This window comes from Anser anser (assembly GCF_964211835.1).
Source record: "Anser anser genome assembly, chromosome: Z".
In the NCBI taxonomy this organism is placed as follows: domain Eukaryota; kingdom Metazoa; phylum Chordata; class Aves; order Anseriformes; family Anatidae; genus Anser; species Anser anser.
The window spans coordinates 33,995,815-34,011,200 of record NC_139723.1 but is presented as its reverse complement, the minus strand read 5'-3'; the positions used below and the strand labels follow the sequence as shown (position 1 = coordinate 34,011,200).

Sequence of the window (15,386 nt, the reverse complement as noted above, 5' to 3'; positions counted from 1 at the left end):
CCCGGTGTCGCTGCGGTGTCCCGGTGGGGGACACAGCGCCCGCAGGGGCGGCAGCAATAAGCCGGCAATAAGCCGTTTGTCCGTCTAGCTGCGCGGCGCTGCCCGTGGTTGCTTTAAACTTCTCGGCAACCCGAGCGGGGAAGGTGCGAGATCTCCACGTGCATTTATTTCCCCTCGCTCGGCTCCGGGAAAACGCGAGCAAAGCAGAAAGGTGCTTCTAAAAACGGTGGTCAAACGCGGGTAGGCTGGAGAGAGCAGTGACTGCTGCAGAAGATTAAAGGCAGGTGGTTTGCCTAAAAGGCTGATGCCGGGGAGATGTGGACCTGGCGGTGGGCTGGACATAGCAGAAAGAGCATTTCAGAGCAGTGTTATCAGGAAAAGTGTCTCACTGGAAGTAGGAAGGTTAAAAAATTAGACATGAATAAAGACGGCAAGACATTTTTAAAAACTTGTGTCAAATACTCAGATGCTGCAGTCTCTCATCTGTGCAATGAGAAGAATATTCCCAGCTGGTTCTCAACTTTGAAGAGCAAAGCTTCACACCTGAGAAGCAACTTGTGTGTGCGAAAGCTTTTTTTTTTTTCCAGATTTATCACTCAGTCTAAGAAAGGATGCAATCTTTCCCTAGACACAGTGCCTATTTGTACCCAGAGACCGTCACAGTTGTCACGACGATGCTATGATGTTCCCTCTTCTATAGTTGTGATGTTGTTACTGCTGTTTAAACCACATTTGGAAATACTTGAAAGAGCCTGCACTCATGCAGAATATTGTCAGCTAAGTAGCGCATGTGCTTTGTAATAAGAGGAGCCATGCATGTAACTATGCGATGCAAGCTGTTCCTTCTGAGGTTACTGATCACATCATTAACCTGAGGACCAGACACTTCAGTGGTAATGTAGACTAGATTGTATGATGATTTATCTTTTTACATTCTTCCAGGGAGTGTTATCACTGGCTGTGCTTTAAGGTAAATTCTCTAGGCACTTGAATGTAGCATCATGATTACTTCAGTTGGCTACCACAGTCTCACAGGAAGCTCTGTGATCAGACATCCATCAATTAGTCCTTGACAGGAGAGTCTGGAAACACTATGGGAATCATTGAGATTTTGATAAACCTTTTTTAATGCAAATATTGCTAATGTTCCCATGGAGATCTTTGTGAATGGGAGGGATTGTGAATTGTGTTTGAGGCAGGGAGAAGAGATAGGTAGAGACAGGTGCCTTTTTGGTCACTACGAAAAATATATAACTGAAAATGAAATTCCCTTTTGGATGCCTGACTAAGGTACCAGCAAAAAAATAAGTTCAGGGCAACTCGAAGTACTTAATTTTTTATTTCCTTATGCATCCTGCAAACATTTACACTAAGGAGGAAGGGGGATTCATACTGCCAAATCTTTGATGCAAATGTTTTCACAAAGTCCGAGGTACTGGAAATTGCATTAAAAGCCCCTCTCCTCTTATATATGTCTGTATTGTGACAGAGGTGTACTTTTCTGTGGGATAGGATTGGGGATAGGGCTGATTCTGATCTTTATTCACTGGTCTGTTCATTTACCCCTGCATTACACTACACTGGTGGGAATGGGATTAAGTGCTGGGTATTGGTGGAGGTGAGGAATGACAGGCAAACATAAGAACAAAATGGAAGCCTCGTTAATAATGCAATTCTTTGGTTTTTTACTTTTTTTTTTTTTTTTTACTCTAAGGGAGAGTGAGGACATTTTAGCAGCTTGTTAGCTCTTCAGGAGAATGTTGAGGAGCTGGCTTTAGTGTGAAGGTTTTGCTTTTTTGGTTTTGGATGGTTTTGGAAAGGAGGTTGGAAAATGGAATATATATATTTATTATTTTTTTAAAAAGGATGAAAAATGTTGTCTGCAAATTAAATGTGAATTTGTCGGAGGTGGGAATGAGTTGTTTGTGTTGGGCTGGGAGTGTTTTTTTTTTGCTGTTTGAACCAAGGTGCATCCCAGCGTTATTCTCGGTGAATCAAACTTACTCAGAGGCTTGGAGAGAAACGCTCTCTCTAGGTGTTAGGCAGGGAGAAGCTGCTGCTGGAAAGCAGGCTTCCCCCTGGGAGAGATCGGGTGTCAGACTCGGCGAGCCCAGTCCAGCCCAAGGCGCTCCCACCTACACCCCATCCTCGCCCGGCTTTGGGAGACCTTGCCACTGATGTCTGTCTGTCTGTCTGTCTGTCTCCTCTGACCGCGCTCCGGCGGGGAAGAGGGAGCGGGCGGCAGCGCGCAACTCCTGCCTGCTCTATCCCTTTGATTTGATGGCCTTTATTCTTCCTAATTGGATAAAATAGGAAGTCACTGACAGTCCTGCGTTGCTGGGTGCACTGATTTCCCTCAGACCAGCCCTGCAGAGGGCGGGGGGTGGGGAAGGGGAGGAAGGAGTGAGCCTGTACATCAGAGAAACAGGCTGCAAAGGGGGCTGGGGGAGCGGGGCGGGGGGGGGGGGGGGGAGAGAAGGAGGAAAGTGAATGAGCGCTCAAGAAGGACAAAGAGGGAGGGGAGAGAAAGGGAGTTACCATCGCCTTGGCATCGCTCTTCCTTTCAAACCTCTGTGTAATGATATTGTTTGCAGTGATGCTCAGACAGCGAGCACCTGCTGCTCTGTAATGATTCAGCCTCTTTCAGCCGCCGCTGTAACGCGACAGGATGCTGCTGCTACTGTCACTTCTGCCGCTGCCGCTGTTGTTACAGATTTTGCTTTTGCTCCTTCTACCGCATGACAATTGTTTTCCTCGCCTAAGCAGATACCAGCCTCAGATGCTCAAGGTGAGAGTCTTGCCTTTCGCTCTGGGCTATTGGTTCACTTAATCTGGTCAATTTGTTTGCTCGTTCGTGGTTTTCTTTCTCTCCACCCTCCTTCCCCCCGTTTTGTTTTGTCGTGCTTGCTTTCAGGGGGACGTTCTCTCCCTCCCTCAGAAGAGCTGGAATTGCTTGAGAGGCGTTTGAGGAATTATAAAAGTGGCCAGGAGACAGGAGCGCAGTAATCGCAGAGCTGCTCTTGCTTCGGAGAGGCAGCAAGAGCGACAGAGGGCTCGGGGCGGGGGGCAGGGAGGCCTCATTTTCCCCCGTGCATCCCTCCTCTCCCAGTTCGGATGGTGTTGCTGGGCTCGGACCTTTTGTTGCCTCCTGCTCTGTGATTTTCACAGAGCGCTGCGAATATTACTACCGTCTCTTTTTGTCTGTGTCTCACAGTAATGGACTGTGGTAGAGTTAAGGCCTTTTGGAGGTGAGCTGTGTGAGAACTGATGCTTAAACATGTCTGAAGTAGCCGCCGACACTTTCCCCAGCCCCTCGGCTCAGCTGAGCCCTGACGCGTCCCTCGACGGGCTCCCGGCTGAGGAGAACATGCCGGGGCCCCACAGAGAGGACCGGAGGGTCCAGGGGGTAGCAGGCCTTGCCGCGACCTGCTGTGTGTGCCTGGAGGCAGAGCGACTCAAGGGCTGCCTCAACTCCGAAAAGATCTGCATCGCCCCTATCCTGGCGTGCCTGCTCAGCCTCTGCCTCTGCATTGCTGGCCTCAAGTGGGTCTTTGTGGACAAGATTTTTGAGTATGACTCTCCTACCCACCTTGACCCCGGGAGGATAGGACAAGACCCAAAGAGCACTGTGGATCCTACAGCTCTGTCTGCCTGGGTGCCTTCGGAGGTGTATGCCTCACCCTTCCCCGTACCTAGCCCTGAGAGCAAGGCTGAAGTGACAGTGCAAACTGACAGCTCGCTCGCGCCCTCCAAGCCCTTCTTCCTCCAGCCTTCTCTCTACAACCGCATCCTAGATGTCGGGTTGTTGTCCTCTGCCGCACCTTCGCTGTCACCATCTGCCCTGGAGCCTACCACCGCGTCCCAGGCGCAAGCAACAGAAACCAATCTCCAAACTGCTCCAAAACTTTGTAAGTATGTGTTTCTTCTTTGTTTTCCCGTACGCACACACACACACAAATAAATAAATAAAAGGGTTCCTAACTGCTCTGCAGCTGTCGTAAAGGAGGGCATGTGACTGTGATGCACTAAGACTGGTACAGCATCTCTGAGGAGAGCACCTCAGGCCCTCTGAACTTTTATGACGTGTGCAGGGCAATGGACAGGGCTTTGTTTGGGACCTTCGTAAAGAGCCAGTACCACCCTTTTCTCTGCATCCACCTGTAGGGAAGCACGTGATCTACTTCAAGGGTTTATCTAATAGCTATTCTGAGTGGTCTGCCAGGCTATTTCTCTCACAAATTTGGTTTGTGTCCTCTGTCTTGTGGGTCTTCAGTGTGTGCTCATTTTCTTTGCCTTGCCTGCAGAGCACTTCTGTTACCTCCTTCCTGAAGTCTGTTGCTGGCAGACATCCCTGTCATCCTCCTGAAGCAGTCAGGGAGAACAGTGGGAAAGAGCGGCAGTGTATTTGAAGCAGTTAGAGACTGGGAAATTATTAATTTAGCAGTTAGCTTGTGATCTTTCCCTTTCTTTTAAGAGCATAGCACACATTTCTCTGCATCTGTCCTCTCCTCTGGGAGCTGATTCTTGTTGAACCTGAGACATTTCCTCATTGACTTCTGTGGGGCATTTCAGGGAAGTATTCTTGTCCATGCAAAGGCAGGAGGAAGCAGTTTCCAAATTAGTCTTTGTTCAGCCTTAAAGCAAAAAATATCCAGGGTACCTGCATTATTTTCTCAGTAACAATCATAAAGCATCAGAAAACCACATTGCTGAGGTGTAATTTCTTTGATATTCATTATTTGTTTGATACCCATCAAATCTGGAGCAGATGAAGCCAGCAGTTCCCGAGCTTTGTAAACCTGTGCTACACCAGTAAAAGAGAAGGCAGTGTGCCATTGCGCCAAGAGCACAGAGCTGAGGTTTCCTTCAGAAAGCTGCAATGATCAGAATGAGCAATTTCCTTGCAAATTGCCTGACAGGACCCCATCTCATATTTCTCCATTGTGGCTTCCCTATGATGCCGCAGGATGTCCACCCTGTAGGTGTTACATACTGGATCTCAGCCCTGAAGTTACCAGAAGTTCACTATTTAGTTTAGCCCCACCAAGACCAGTATAGATATGTGTAAATTGGACTAGACGTGGCATTTGGGGCCAATCCCTTTGCTAGAGAAAAAGAGCATGATTAGAGTGATTTCAGTGGAGGTCCTTCCAGCTGAGAATTGGTCCTGGACAGCTAACTGTAGAAAAATGATTCCAGAATCACTGAAACTTTAGGTATTCCTGTAGAATCCCTGCTGACTTTTGCTTAGATAACAGGTGACAATGGGACATTGGATTAACAGCAGTTTATCTGACGGAAACAGTCTGATAGGGAAATATTGCTGCGCAGCTAAATGGCAGGGGGCTTTGTCTATGGGAAGTAAGACATTACTTGAATTATTGGGTCACTTAACTACCTTTGCAGGTATACAGAGCTATACTAAGTGATTTATTTATTTATTTATTTATTGATGATGCAGAAAATCTCTTTTGTAATGCTGATATTGTAAGGGGCATCAAAGATGCGACATCTCTTTTTACTCTATATCATTGACCAGGGAACACCATCTAGTCAAAATGGCCTCTTTGCTGCATGTGGGAGAAATAACCAAAAGCTAGTTATGTCAGAGCAACCTTCACCCTTTTGAATTTCCACATGTGAGGCAAGCCTTTCTCAATAACCTGGTAATCTCATTCTGAAGTAAATGAAGGGCAAACTAAAAAAGAGATTCTTTAGAGCAGTTACCAGCAAAAAGCCATTATCTGTTTTCAGATCTGCTCACATCTGGGAAGTAAATGGTTGTCCAGAAATTAGGTGGTTGGGTTGTTGGTATTTTTTTTTCTTTAACTCTCGCCTTAATGTTCTTACCATAAATGTATTTTAAGATGTCATAGACTTCCAGATAGGCACAGACTGAAAGGAGAGGAAGAACTTGCAGAAGGTCAAGCTCAGGTTGCTCCGAGTGAGAAGGCTGTGTAGCTAGCAGTTATTCTAACCATGGCACGTAATCCTGGATGTGGCAAGGGGCTGCAGTTCCCTGCAGCTGTAAGAAAATATTGATGGAAAAGTGCACTGCGGAAGATCTGCCTAAGAATTCAAGGAAGCATGAAAAGAACTTTTTGGACAGCTCTAAAAGCACTGTCTTGGGGTTTTTGAAACAGCTGCATTTCAAACATGTCGTTGTGTTTTATGCAGAGCAAGATTTGTTGGAGGGGTTGACAGATTGCATCAGTGATAACTTTTTTTTTTTTATGAATGCCTTTGACAGCTATAAAATTCTCACAGAGATGGATTGGAAAGTAGCATCTGTAAATTGGATTGTCCCTTCTTTGCCTCTCAGTGTCCTTTTTGCTGTTCCAGGCAGAGTGAGGTAACTTGTTCCCAGAAAACCCCTTTTATGCTGATAATATTTTTTTCTTTCAGTGTAGAACTTAAAAAGAACTGACACATCTCATATTCTGTGGTATTTTTTCTGAACCAGGCCCTTCCGTGAGTTTCCAAGTCCTTTTCTCTTCTTCTCCTCTCTTTTTCTGTCTTACTCAGCATATTCCCCTTAAAGCTGTATCCTTCAAGGTCATCGTCTGTTGAGAGCTAATTGATTCTTCTTTCTCCTGGAGCCTGGGAGAGAAAGCAGAAGAGAGACAATCCTAGTAATTGTGTCTGGTGCATTAGATTCAAGACTGGTCTCCCTCCTATTATCATACTTTACCCTTTATCAATACCAAAAAAATCTCTTCCTCTGTGGTTAGTTTCCATCTTATATTGTAATATCATGGCTCTTTTGCAGAAACAGAAGGAAAGGTGAATGTTTTAAATCATTCCCATATTTAGGGTCCGTGTGAATCTTAGCACAATTACACCCAAGACGGTTTCATTACATGCGGGATATAATATTACTCACTAGCCTACAGTCTCACTCGCTCTGTGAAGGCATGCAAATTGCAGAAATGCTAACACAGTTCAGCAGCTATATTCTACTTCTTTTTCAGTCATCACCGTTAAATACAATTCCACCATTTACCCAGCTCAGTAACAGACACTTCAATAGTGCTGTCCAACCTGTGTTTTTGTGATAACTGCATCTGTACATCTACAAACAAAGCATTCACCTCTTTACAGATCTTCCCACTGCCTTTTCTTCCCATTTAAGTAGATTTCCCCCTAAACAAATTCACCTTTTAAAATGGTCTGGAGAGGAGAACGCTGACTGGACATGGCACTTCAGGCATGCCAGGGATCTGTGGATACCCAGTACCATGCTCCCGGCAGCAGGAGCAGCTCAGTTCATGGCTGATACCACATGCAGCTTCTCACAACAGTCCCAAAGCCCCACTGGCAGCCCTGCCAAGGGCATGCAGCAATTCTGCATTTTGCCCGTACCTTGAAGTGGAGGTGCCCAAGCTCCACTTCAGGTGCCTGGGCTGCTCCTGCACCCTTCTTGCTTTGGGCTTCCTGGCACCCTTGGGGTGGAGTGGGCTAATGGGCTAGCTACATCTCCATCTCCCAGCCTCTGTCTGTGCCCACTGAGCTGTGCTGGCCGTAACACAAGGAGATGTGTGGGTGCTTGGCTCTGTGCACACCCCTCAAAGCAGGCAGAGCTGCTAGGCACAGCCAGTCACTTGCTGGGATGGGGAACAACAGCTCCATCCCCACTCACCAGTTTGGAAAATTAGGTGAAAGACAGAAAACACCACCATGCACTTCTGTTAACTACCCCTACCTGGGACCACTCTCTTCTCCTGTTTCTGACTTCTGCTGCCTTTTCAGGTGTTCTAGGCAACCTTTAGCAAAAGCTGCTGTTTTCTTATCCTCTGTAGAAGTGCTAAAAGAAGACTGGTAGTGGGCATTTACCTGGGAAATGGTCTTGACTGCCCTCCAAAGTAATCCAGGCACAGTGGCTGAATTTCTAATGCCATTTTAGGGTTAGGGATGGGAAAAAGTTAAAAGAAAACTAGCCTGTCGCATGGTTTGGTATCATACTGTAAATGCTTCTTGCAGTTCTTGCTGCCTCTTTCACCTCCACTTGCTCTTTCCCAGTTCTGCATTTGATGTCCTTTCCCCTGTGGGCAGTGATTTGCAAAGGTCTGTATTTTATCTCTGTGGCAGGCTGGAGGGAGCCTTCCCTCTGGGTACAGTTGCTGCAGCCCGGGGGAAGGTTCCGATTTATGGACAGTGAGGGTTTGCTCCTAGCAGCATCAGATGCATTTGTTCTTTTTCTTTTTTTGAAAAAAGCCCAATTTTGACCCATGCTCTGCAGTTCAAAGCCCCACTACAACGCCGTAGGGTTGACTCCATGCCTGGCAGCCTCTGACAGTGTCAAGGTCAGGGATGTGTCAGAGAGAGCCGCAGGGGGGAGAGTGGATGATGCAGCATAGGCTGTGTAGCAGCTTTCCCTATTCTCACTGTTATTATGCAGGGTAGCACTGCAGAATAGGCTGCTTTTCCCCCAAAGCTTGAAGATGCGGGAGGAGAATATCTTAAAGTAAATGTTTCTCCATTCGTGATACAGTGTTGGAGTTGATTAGCCTCAGACACCTAACCTAAGTGCTTACATTAGGAAGCTAAGCTGCCTTCAGCTTCCTAGTCAGCATCAAGGAAGACACCTCTCCCAAGGCGGTTACCAGAATGAGACTAGCAGGAGTAACTCTTTCCCCAGTAAGTGCTGGCAATTCTTGTAGTTCACCTTCTAAGTGTCTGCTACACAATGCAAAGGCTCATTCTAAAAGCCAGGACTTTTCTCTGACACTTGTCCAGTGAATTAACATCTTGTCACAAGAAAATTTTAATTAATCATGGTTAAGATACCAGACAAGTTCTGAGCCTAACTAGAGCATAATAAAGAGATGCTGATCTCAGTAAGCTCTGGAGACGCAACTGGGCCTCCATTAACAAGCAGCAGTAAAGCAAGTGCCAATGCACTGAGCCAGCCAGCCTTTTTTTTTTCTTTTTTTTTTTTGCCTAAAACACTTTTTTTCTCTGGTTTCCCAGAGGTCTTGGTGGCTTACAGATGTATTTACTTGCAGTAACACTCAGAGTAAAGTGCTGTTGGGACTGATGGGGTGAGATGCACAAGATGTTGCAAATTTCAGGGAGTTCAGGTCAACTAAGCCTTCCAAAGTGGTAACTGATGTTTGCATATTTTCTCTCCCCAGCCCAGTTCATCACACTATCTACAAAATGCTCTCAATAAGCACACAGTTTGGTCAGATCAATCTCTCTTATTTTTTATCTTTTTTTACCACCCCCATTTTTAAGAATCATTGCTTACTCAGAAAAAGGTTTTCTTCTATTTAACATGCAGAGGCCTGAAATGATCAGTCCTTTTCTTTCTCTTTGAAAAGCACCCCAGAATTATGGCTTTCAAAACTACTTCATGGATGAAGTGTCTTTTTTCGTACACAAACATCATGTGCAGAACATGATGGATAAAATATTCTGAAGTAATTTCAATTAGTAATAGTATGAATTTGTGAGTATTATCTTCTGCTTGTATGTCTTTTTAAAAGCTTCATTTTACTTTGCAAACTCCACTGAGAAAAACTTAAGTATTCATGCTACGTGGAACTTCAGCATTGCCTTTTCCCTCATTTATACACATAGGCATATGTGAATATAAATAATACAATAGGTACATGGAGTATATGGCCATTGCTTCTTTATTAAAAATGACACTTTGAACTGTACTGCATTGTAAGTTTCTAAGCAAAACTGATTACAAATTGGTGCTGTTAAAAAAAAATACAGACACGGGGTTTGAATTTTCACTGCAGGGGACTGAAATTATCATATTTCAGTATCTATTGTACTTGCAAGTGAAGTGCTTGATTTCCTGTTCATGCACTGCAAATAAGGCTGCCCACCTCAGATTTGCAGTGTCTCACCTTCAGATGCAGAGAAACCTCGGGGAACTTTCTCTGCATCAGATGAGAAGGCAGAATTCAGCTCACTGGGGGCTAAGCAGCAGGTTAATTGTGATGCAGAGCTGAAACAATATAAATGAGCATTTTCATCATTTGCAGTCTTGCTAATGGAAATGCAATAGATTTGCTGCAGAAATCCAACTCGGAATCAATAGCAATGCAATGAGGCAGCTGGTTCAGGGAGAGCACATGTGATGCCAATCTACTGCAGACGGTACCTGGGCAGAGATTGCTCTGGCTCTGCATCAGGAAAGGGCAGACAGCCCTAGAAGATGCCACAGCAGGTGATGAAAGACTTCTGATTGGAAAAAGCAGGCTTTACCTAGGATTGGGCAGTGTTAGGAGGTAAGGCTTTCTGTGACTGAGGGAAGAGAATTGTTTTCTTTAAGGAATTCAGACTAGTTTGAAATGAAAGATGTCTTTTTTGTTACAAGGAACTAAGTGAAGCAAAGAAGAGAGTCATTGTGCTTAGGGTCATGTTCAGACCACATGAAATCAGGCGGGACAGTGCCTCTTGGAGACAGATAGACGCGTTTGGACTATCTCCTGTTAAGGGCTCCTGCCCTCTTGCTCCCCAGATAGACTGCGGAGATGAGCAGGCTCTGTCTTTATGTAGATTGCTTTATGGCAGTCACACTGGCTACCCTTACTATTTATACTGCAGGCAGCCCAGTGTCCTGGAGAGCACTGTGAATGTGAATCACATCTTGCTCTTTCACCTTAAGATGTTTTGTGAAGGCCCAAACTCAGTAGGAGGTACCCATTAAACTCAAAACCCTGAGCATGACTGTTGTTCAGAAATTAGAGAGCTTTTGAAAGCAGCAAGGGAGAAATACCTATGGTTTGTTTTGGGGTGATGTAAAGCTGATATGTCTGCTTATTTACAGCCTGTGCTGTCTCATCTTGTCTCCCGTTCCCCCACCCCCCAGCCCCAATTCCCAGTAGAGACTTAGTCATGGAGACAGAAGGAACAGTTTTAGCTGGGGAAAGATAGGCAGGAGCAAATCCACTGGGACAAGGCTGGCTACCCCTCAAGGCTGCTCTAAGCTAAACCAGCGGCAGGGTCCATCCTGCTCTGGACAAGTGTTGGGATTGCAGCACCCATCTATTACCTTTGCTCCTGTATAGTTTTATGATGAAAGCCTCGTTCTAATATGTATCTTCTCATAGAGCATATTCAGCTTTTCCACATATGCTTTCACTGCCCCCCTCCCCCATTTTTTCTTTTTTATATCTATGCTTCATCCTGGAACTTGCTGGCAGTGCATTCTCATAACTCAGACAGCTTTTTATTTTGGCAATGAATATTGCTTCAGTTTTTGAGATGAAAGGAAATCAATACTGGGTTGGTAGTCACATGGCGCAGGGGGGAGTATATGAAGCTATGATCTTCAGCATGATTCGTGACATTGTTCAGTATTTCTATGGAATTCCTGAAAGAGATTTGAATTTTACATTTTTAACAGTCAATTAATTCATGTGATTAGACAGATCAAAGGAGGAAAAAAAAGGAGTATCAAGCTTGTTCCACAGCTTTCTCTATGAAAAAAAAAAAGACTCTATGCTCATAAAAGACAACCTGAGTCTTCTAAGGTGGTAATTGAAAGTCAGTGTAAAGCTTCTGGAACTGGATATCAAGAAGAAAAGCTTATGCTTTGCACTGTACTAAATTAATTTGGGCAATGAAATTAGTTTTTCAACTTGAACAAAATCATCTGAATTTTCACTGGCATAAAGATTTTGTGGGTGGTAGCTCTGTAAAATCTAGCAGAGCATTGGGATGCTCTGGTCCATCACAGATGATAGACTGACAGATAGACAGACTACATGACAGAGAATCTTCATAAGGTTTCTTCCAGACCTGCAGCAGTTGTGGTGTCAAAACTGATAGCGAGACACTGTCTGCCTTTTCCCTTATTCCATCATCTCTTTTAAATAGGACCACCTTCATTGACTTCCAAAATATGTGTTTGTATTCCAGACACTCATTCTTTTACACCTTTCCCACCTAAATTGAAAAGATCTTCCAAGACGTGCATTTCCCCTCACAGAGGTGATCATACATTGCAATAATCCAAGTCGTTTTGACAAGACAGGCAGGCTGAGCTCCATAATTCTCCCCATAGAGGGAATTGTTTTCAGTCCTTGAATTATTTCAGCCCTCTTCATGCTTTCTTAGTTTTCAGATAAATAGAGCTATAATTTTGATATGATACTTGCACACAGGCTAGTCCAAAATCCCAATAAAGGAAAATAAAAACTGTTCAGTTTCTCAGTCATTGTTCAGAAGCACCCAAGATGCATGAACTAGCACCAGTGTCTGTTTCATATTTTAAGCAGTAAATAAGTAATGATGTCCATTCAGGGCAGGAGAAACGTGTCAAAAATTCAGGGGCCCTCCCTGTCCTTCTTCTTTAGCTGTCCTCAGGGTCATGTGCTGCTTCTTGTTGAGGTGCAACAACAATCTTAACGGACAGTCAAGGAAATAGAAGACCAATATTGCCCTTCTTTGTCAATGCTATGTGTATTTTAAAAGAACTTCCATCTTTCTTGTTCCCCTGCTGGTTCCATCATGCTCTGAAGGATGCCCCAGCAAAGCTTCTTGGTTGAACAGGAGCTCAAGTGTTTTAACTCTGCAGACTCCACCAGTTGCTTGACTTGTACTCGTACTTCCAAAGATTTCTCCCTTTGCGCCCTGCTGACACTTCTTGCATTGTTGGCCCAAGAATCATTGCATCAGCATACTCATCATTTAGTTTACTGTCTCAGCTCTTCCAACGTTTGCTTTTCCACAAGTGATAGCATCCTTGGAACATGGGTGTGTGGGAGAGTAGGATTTTGGTGTTTGTGCATTGCTCCTGCCTACCCAGCTTCAGGACAGATCTATGATTGCATTTCTCCTCACATTTCTGTCCCACAATGGGTCTGCTGCTTGGTCTCAGCCTGGCAGGGTTGCATGGTGCCCAGGATTCTCATATCATTGCACGACATGGGAATTCAGGAGCATGATCCTATCAAAAAAGTCATAATAGCTGATAATTTCAAGATACTTTTGTATTTTCAAGATAATGCTTCTTGGGCTGTGCGTATGCTCAGCAGGACAGTTATCAGTGTGGAAGTAATACTGCCCTGGTAAGGGAGACGTGTATCAAGGTGAAAGAGACAACTGTAGGGAAATGGAAGAATGATTATTTCTGTAGCTAGGCTGAGCTGGTAAGAGAACAAACTAGTGTCCCTAACTGTGCTGTTAGGGTTTTAGGAAGTTAAGAGCACAGGATAAGAGGGATGACTAAAGGCTTCCTGCTGTATTGGTGCAGGAGCTTGGAGAGGCTTGAGGTCATACAGGCAGCAGAGGAACATCATCAAGTAGCCAGAAAAGTGTTGGGAATCTGGGAAGAAGCAGTTATATCCACAAAGTACGGGCAAGCAAAGGATGCCTGACACTTTCTTATCTGGAAGATAGCAGAAAAACCTGTTCCCTAATGCCACAGATACCTGCCGTCTGCCTAGGACCTTGCAGGAGGTCTGGAAGCAGCTTCTCCCACTGCTCAGGGGCTGGACTGTGAATGCAATCATCCATTTTTTGGCCATCCTGTGCTCCTCAGGGAACCTCTGCAAGGATGATTCTCTCACCACCCATCCATACTGACTATAGACTCCTCACCAGTGCTGAAATCCAGGAAAGTGCCCTTTGCACCCTGTTTTCCCCAGCTTCCCTGAGGGCTGGAGCTGCTCTACTCTGCCTGTGCACAGAGCAGTGTGGCTCTGTGTCACTGAATTCCCTTCTGTCGCTTTGTGCAAAAAACATTGGTGCACAGCAGCTATTGCCTTATGGAGGTTTATCAGCCCACCCTGCTTTTCTGAAGACTTTGATTTAGCAATAGAGTTAACAGATTTTGAAGGTTATCAGTAACAATTTTTGCAAACTCCTTCAGCTATGTAATTTTCATGACATACCGCTGTGTGTGTATTCTGTTTGTGAGCACAGAAAGGCTGTGTTTCAGGATCAAACAGCCAATCAATGCACACAGTCTATTTTTCAGAGTCAGTTAACAGAAAAATACCCCAGAATTCCCCCCATGCTCTATAAAACGGTATATAGCCACTAAAGCCGACATGTATGCTGGCTTTGATCGTGCAAATATTCAAGAACGCGGCTAGCAAACACTCTGTTGCTTGCTATCTCCAAGCATTTGAATTCACCCTACAATAGAGATTAATGGACATCCCTCAGATAAGTAGCTTTTCAAGCAACCCTGTAATTTTCCTAATTGTTGCTAATTGACTGTTTAGCGTTTGCAGTTTTTTCCTTCTCCAAATTTGGAGAGAGGATTAAAAAGACATGTTCTGTGAGCGTACACAGATAACTGGTTACGAGCCCAGGAAGCAGATTTACTAGCTGTGAATCAGCGGAAGTATCAATTCCCTTAAGCCACTTAGCCAGGCAGAAGATGGCAGGGGAGGGGAACTTGATAGCGTGGGGGGTGCTGAAGACAAAGAAAACAGAAGAATATTCTGACATGTCCTGAACAGGACTGAGATCCACCAAATGTGGCATGTCAGCATGCCAGCATTCAAAGAAGAGTTTGGTATCTAAATTGTTTTGCCCCTAAGAGTTATTTAGCAGGTTCCTCGTGTTGTAGACTGGTATGTGTTTATGCTCTGCTCATGCTTTTTTAGGTTAGAAAATATCTACAATGTCTTCTCTGGGCTGTTACTGATAATTTCAGAATTCGCATTTATTTTAACAAGTGGGTATACTGGCACTGCTGTCTGATGTTAACTTACACTTCATTTATACATTAATTTTCATGTTTCTCTATTTTACAAATGGGTGGTGATGGCACAATGACAAAAAGTCCCTGATAATTAATCCAAAACGATGACTTAACAGAAACACTGAGAATGTTTTTTAGAAACACAGCTTGTAAATATTATGCAAGTCATGTAAATCCTACACTTGCAGAGAACAACTTAAAAATGTCAGTCAACAAAGAAGGACCGGGCAAATGGTGCAACCAGGAATTTTGTATACCCATAGGTCATATCAAAAGAGAAGCTTCTGTGTATTCAGATATGCCAAGGAAACACCTCATCACGTGAGAGTGAACAGAAAATGGATTACACGAGGTAGAAATTAACCATGTATTTTGAAGAAAAAGCCAGCTCAACTGCTGGAATTTTTTATCGGGGGTTAACTGACCTGAATCAATCGCACAGTAAGACCATGTGTCCCAGCCATTACTGCCACCAATAGCACCATGGCTGCTTGCTACCCCCAAGGTAATCAGTTCATATCTCAATCTCAACAGGAAAGAAGCTTTAGTAAATTTAAATCCCACCCTCTGGTGACTGTGGCGTATTCACCCTCTGGTGAATATAAATTTCTTCATCTTTGCAATAAATATTTGAAACAGCTCCTTACCTCCATGCTAATTCTATTTTTTCCCTGAAAAATGGTGGGCAGTCCAGCTTCACTGATCT

At 44.5% G+C, this 15,386-nt stretch overlaps 1 protein-coding gene across 13 annotated transcripts in view; it reads left to right on the top strand.

Moving 5' to 3' along the window:
* The window catches only part of NRG1 (neuregulin 1), a 471,972-nt gene that overhangs the window by 362,009 nt on the left and 94,577 nt on the right, over positions 1-15,386 (top strand). For 3 of the 13 annotated variants that reach the window (XM_083818944.1, XM_083818932.1, XM_083818942.1), the window contains exon 1: positions 2,761-3,908. The exons of 9 other annotated variants lie outside the window; for them this stretch is intronic. In XM_083818944.1, coding sequence (XP_083675070.1) covers positions 3,278-3,908 — 631 coding nt within the window. In that variant the 5' untranslated portion in view covers positions 2,761-3,277. Of the gene's footprint in view, positions 1-2,759; positions 3,909-15,386 lie in introns of those variants that run through there. One more of the 13 variants, XM_083818939.1, reaches the window with a different exon arrangement.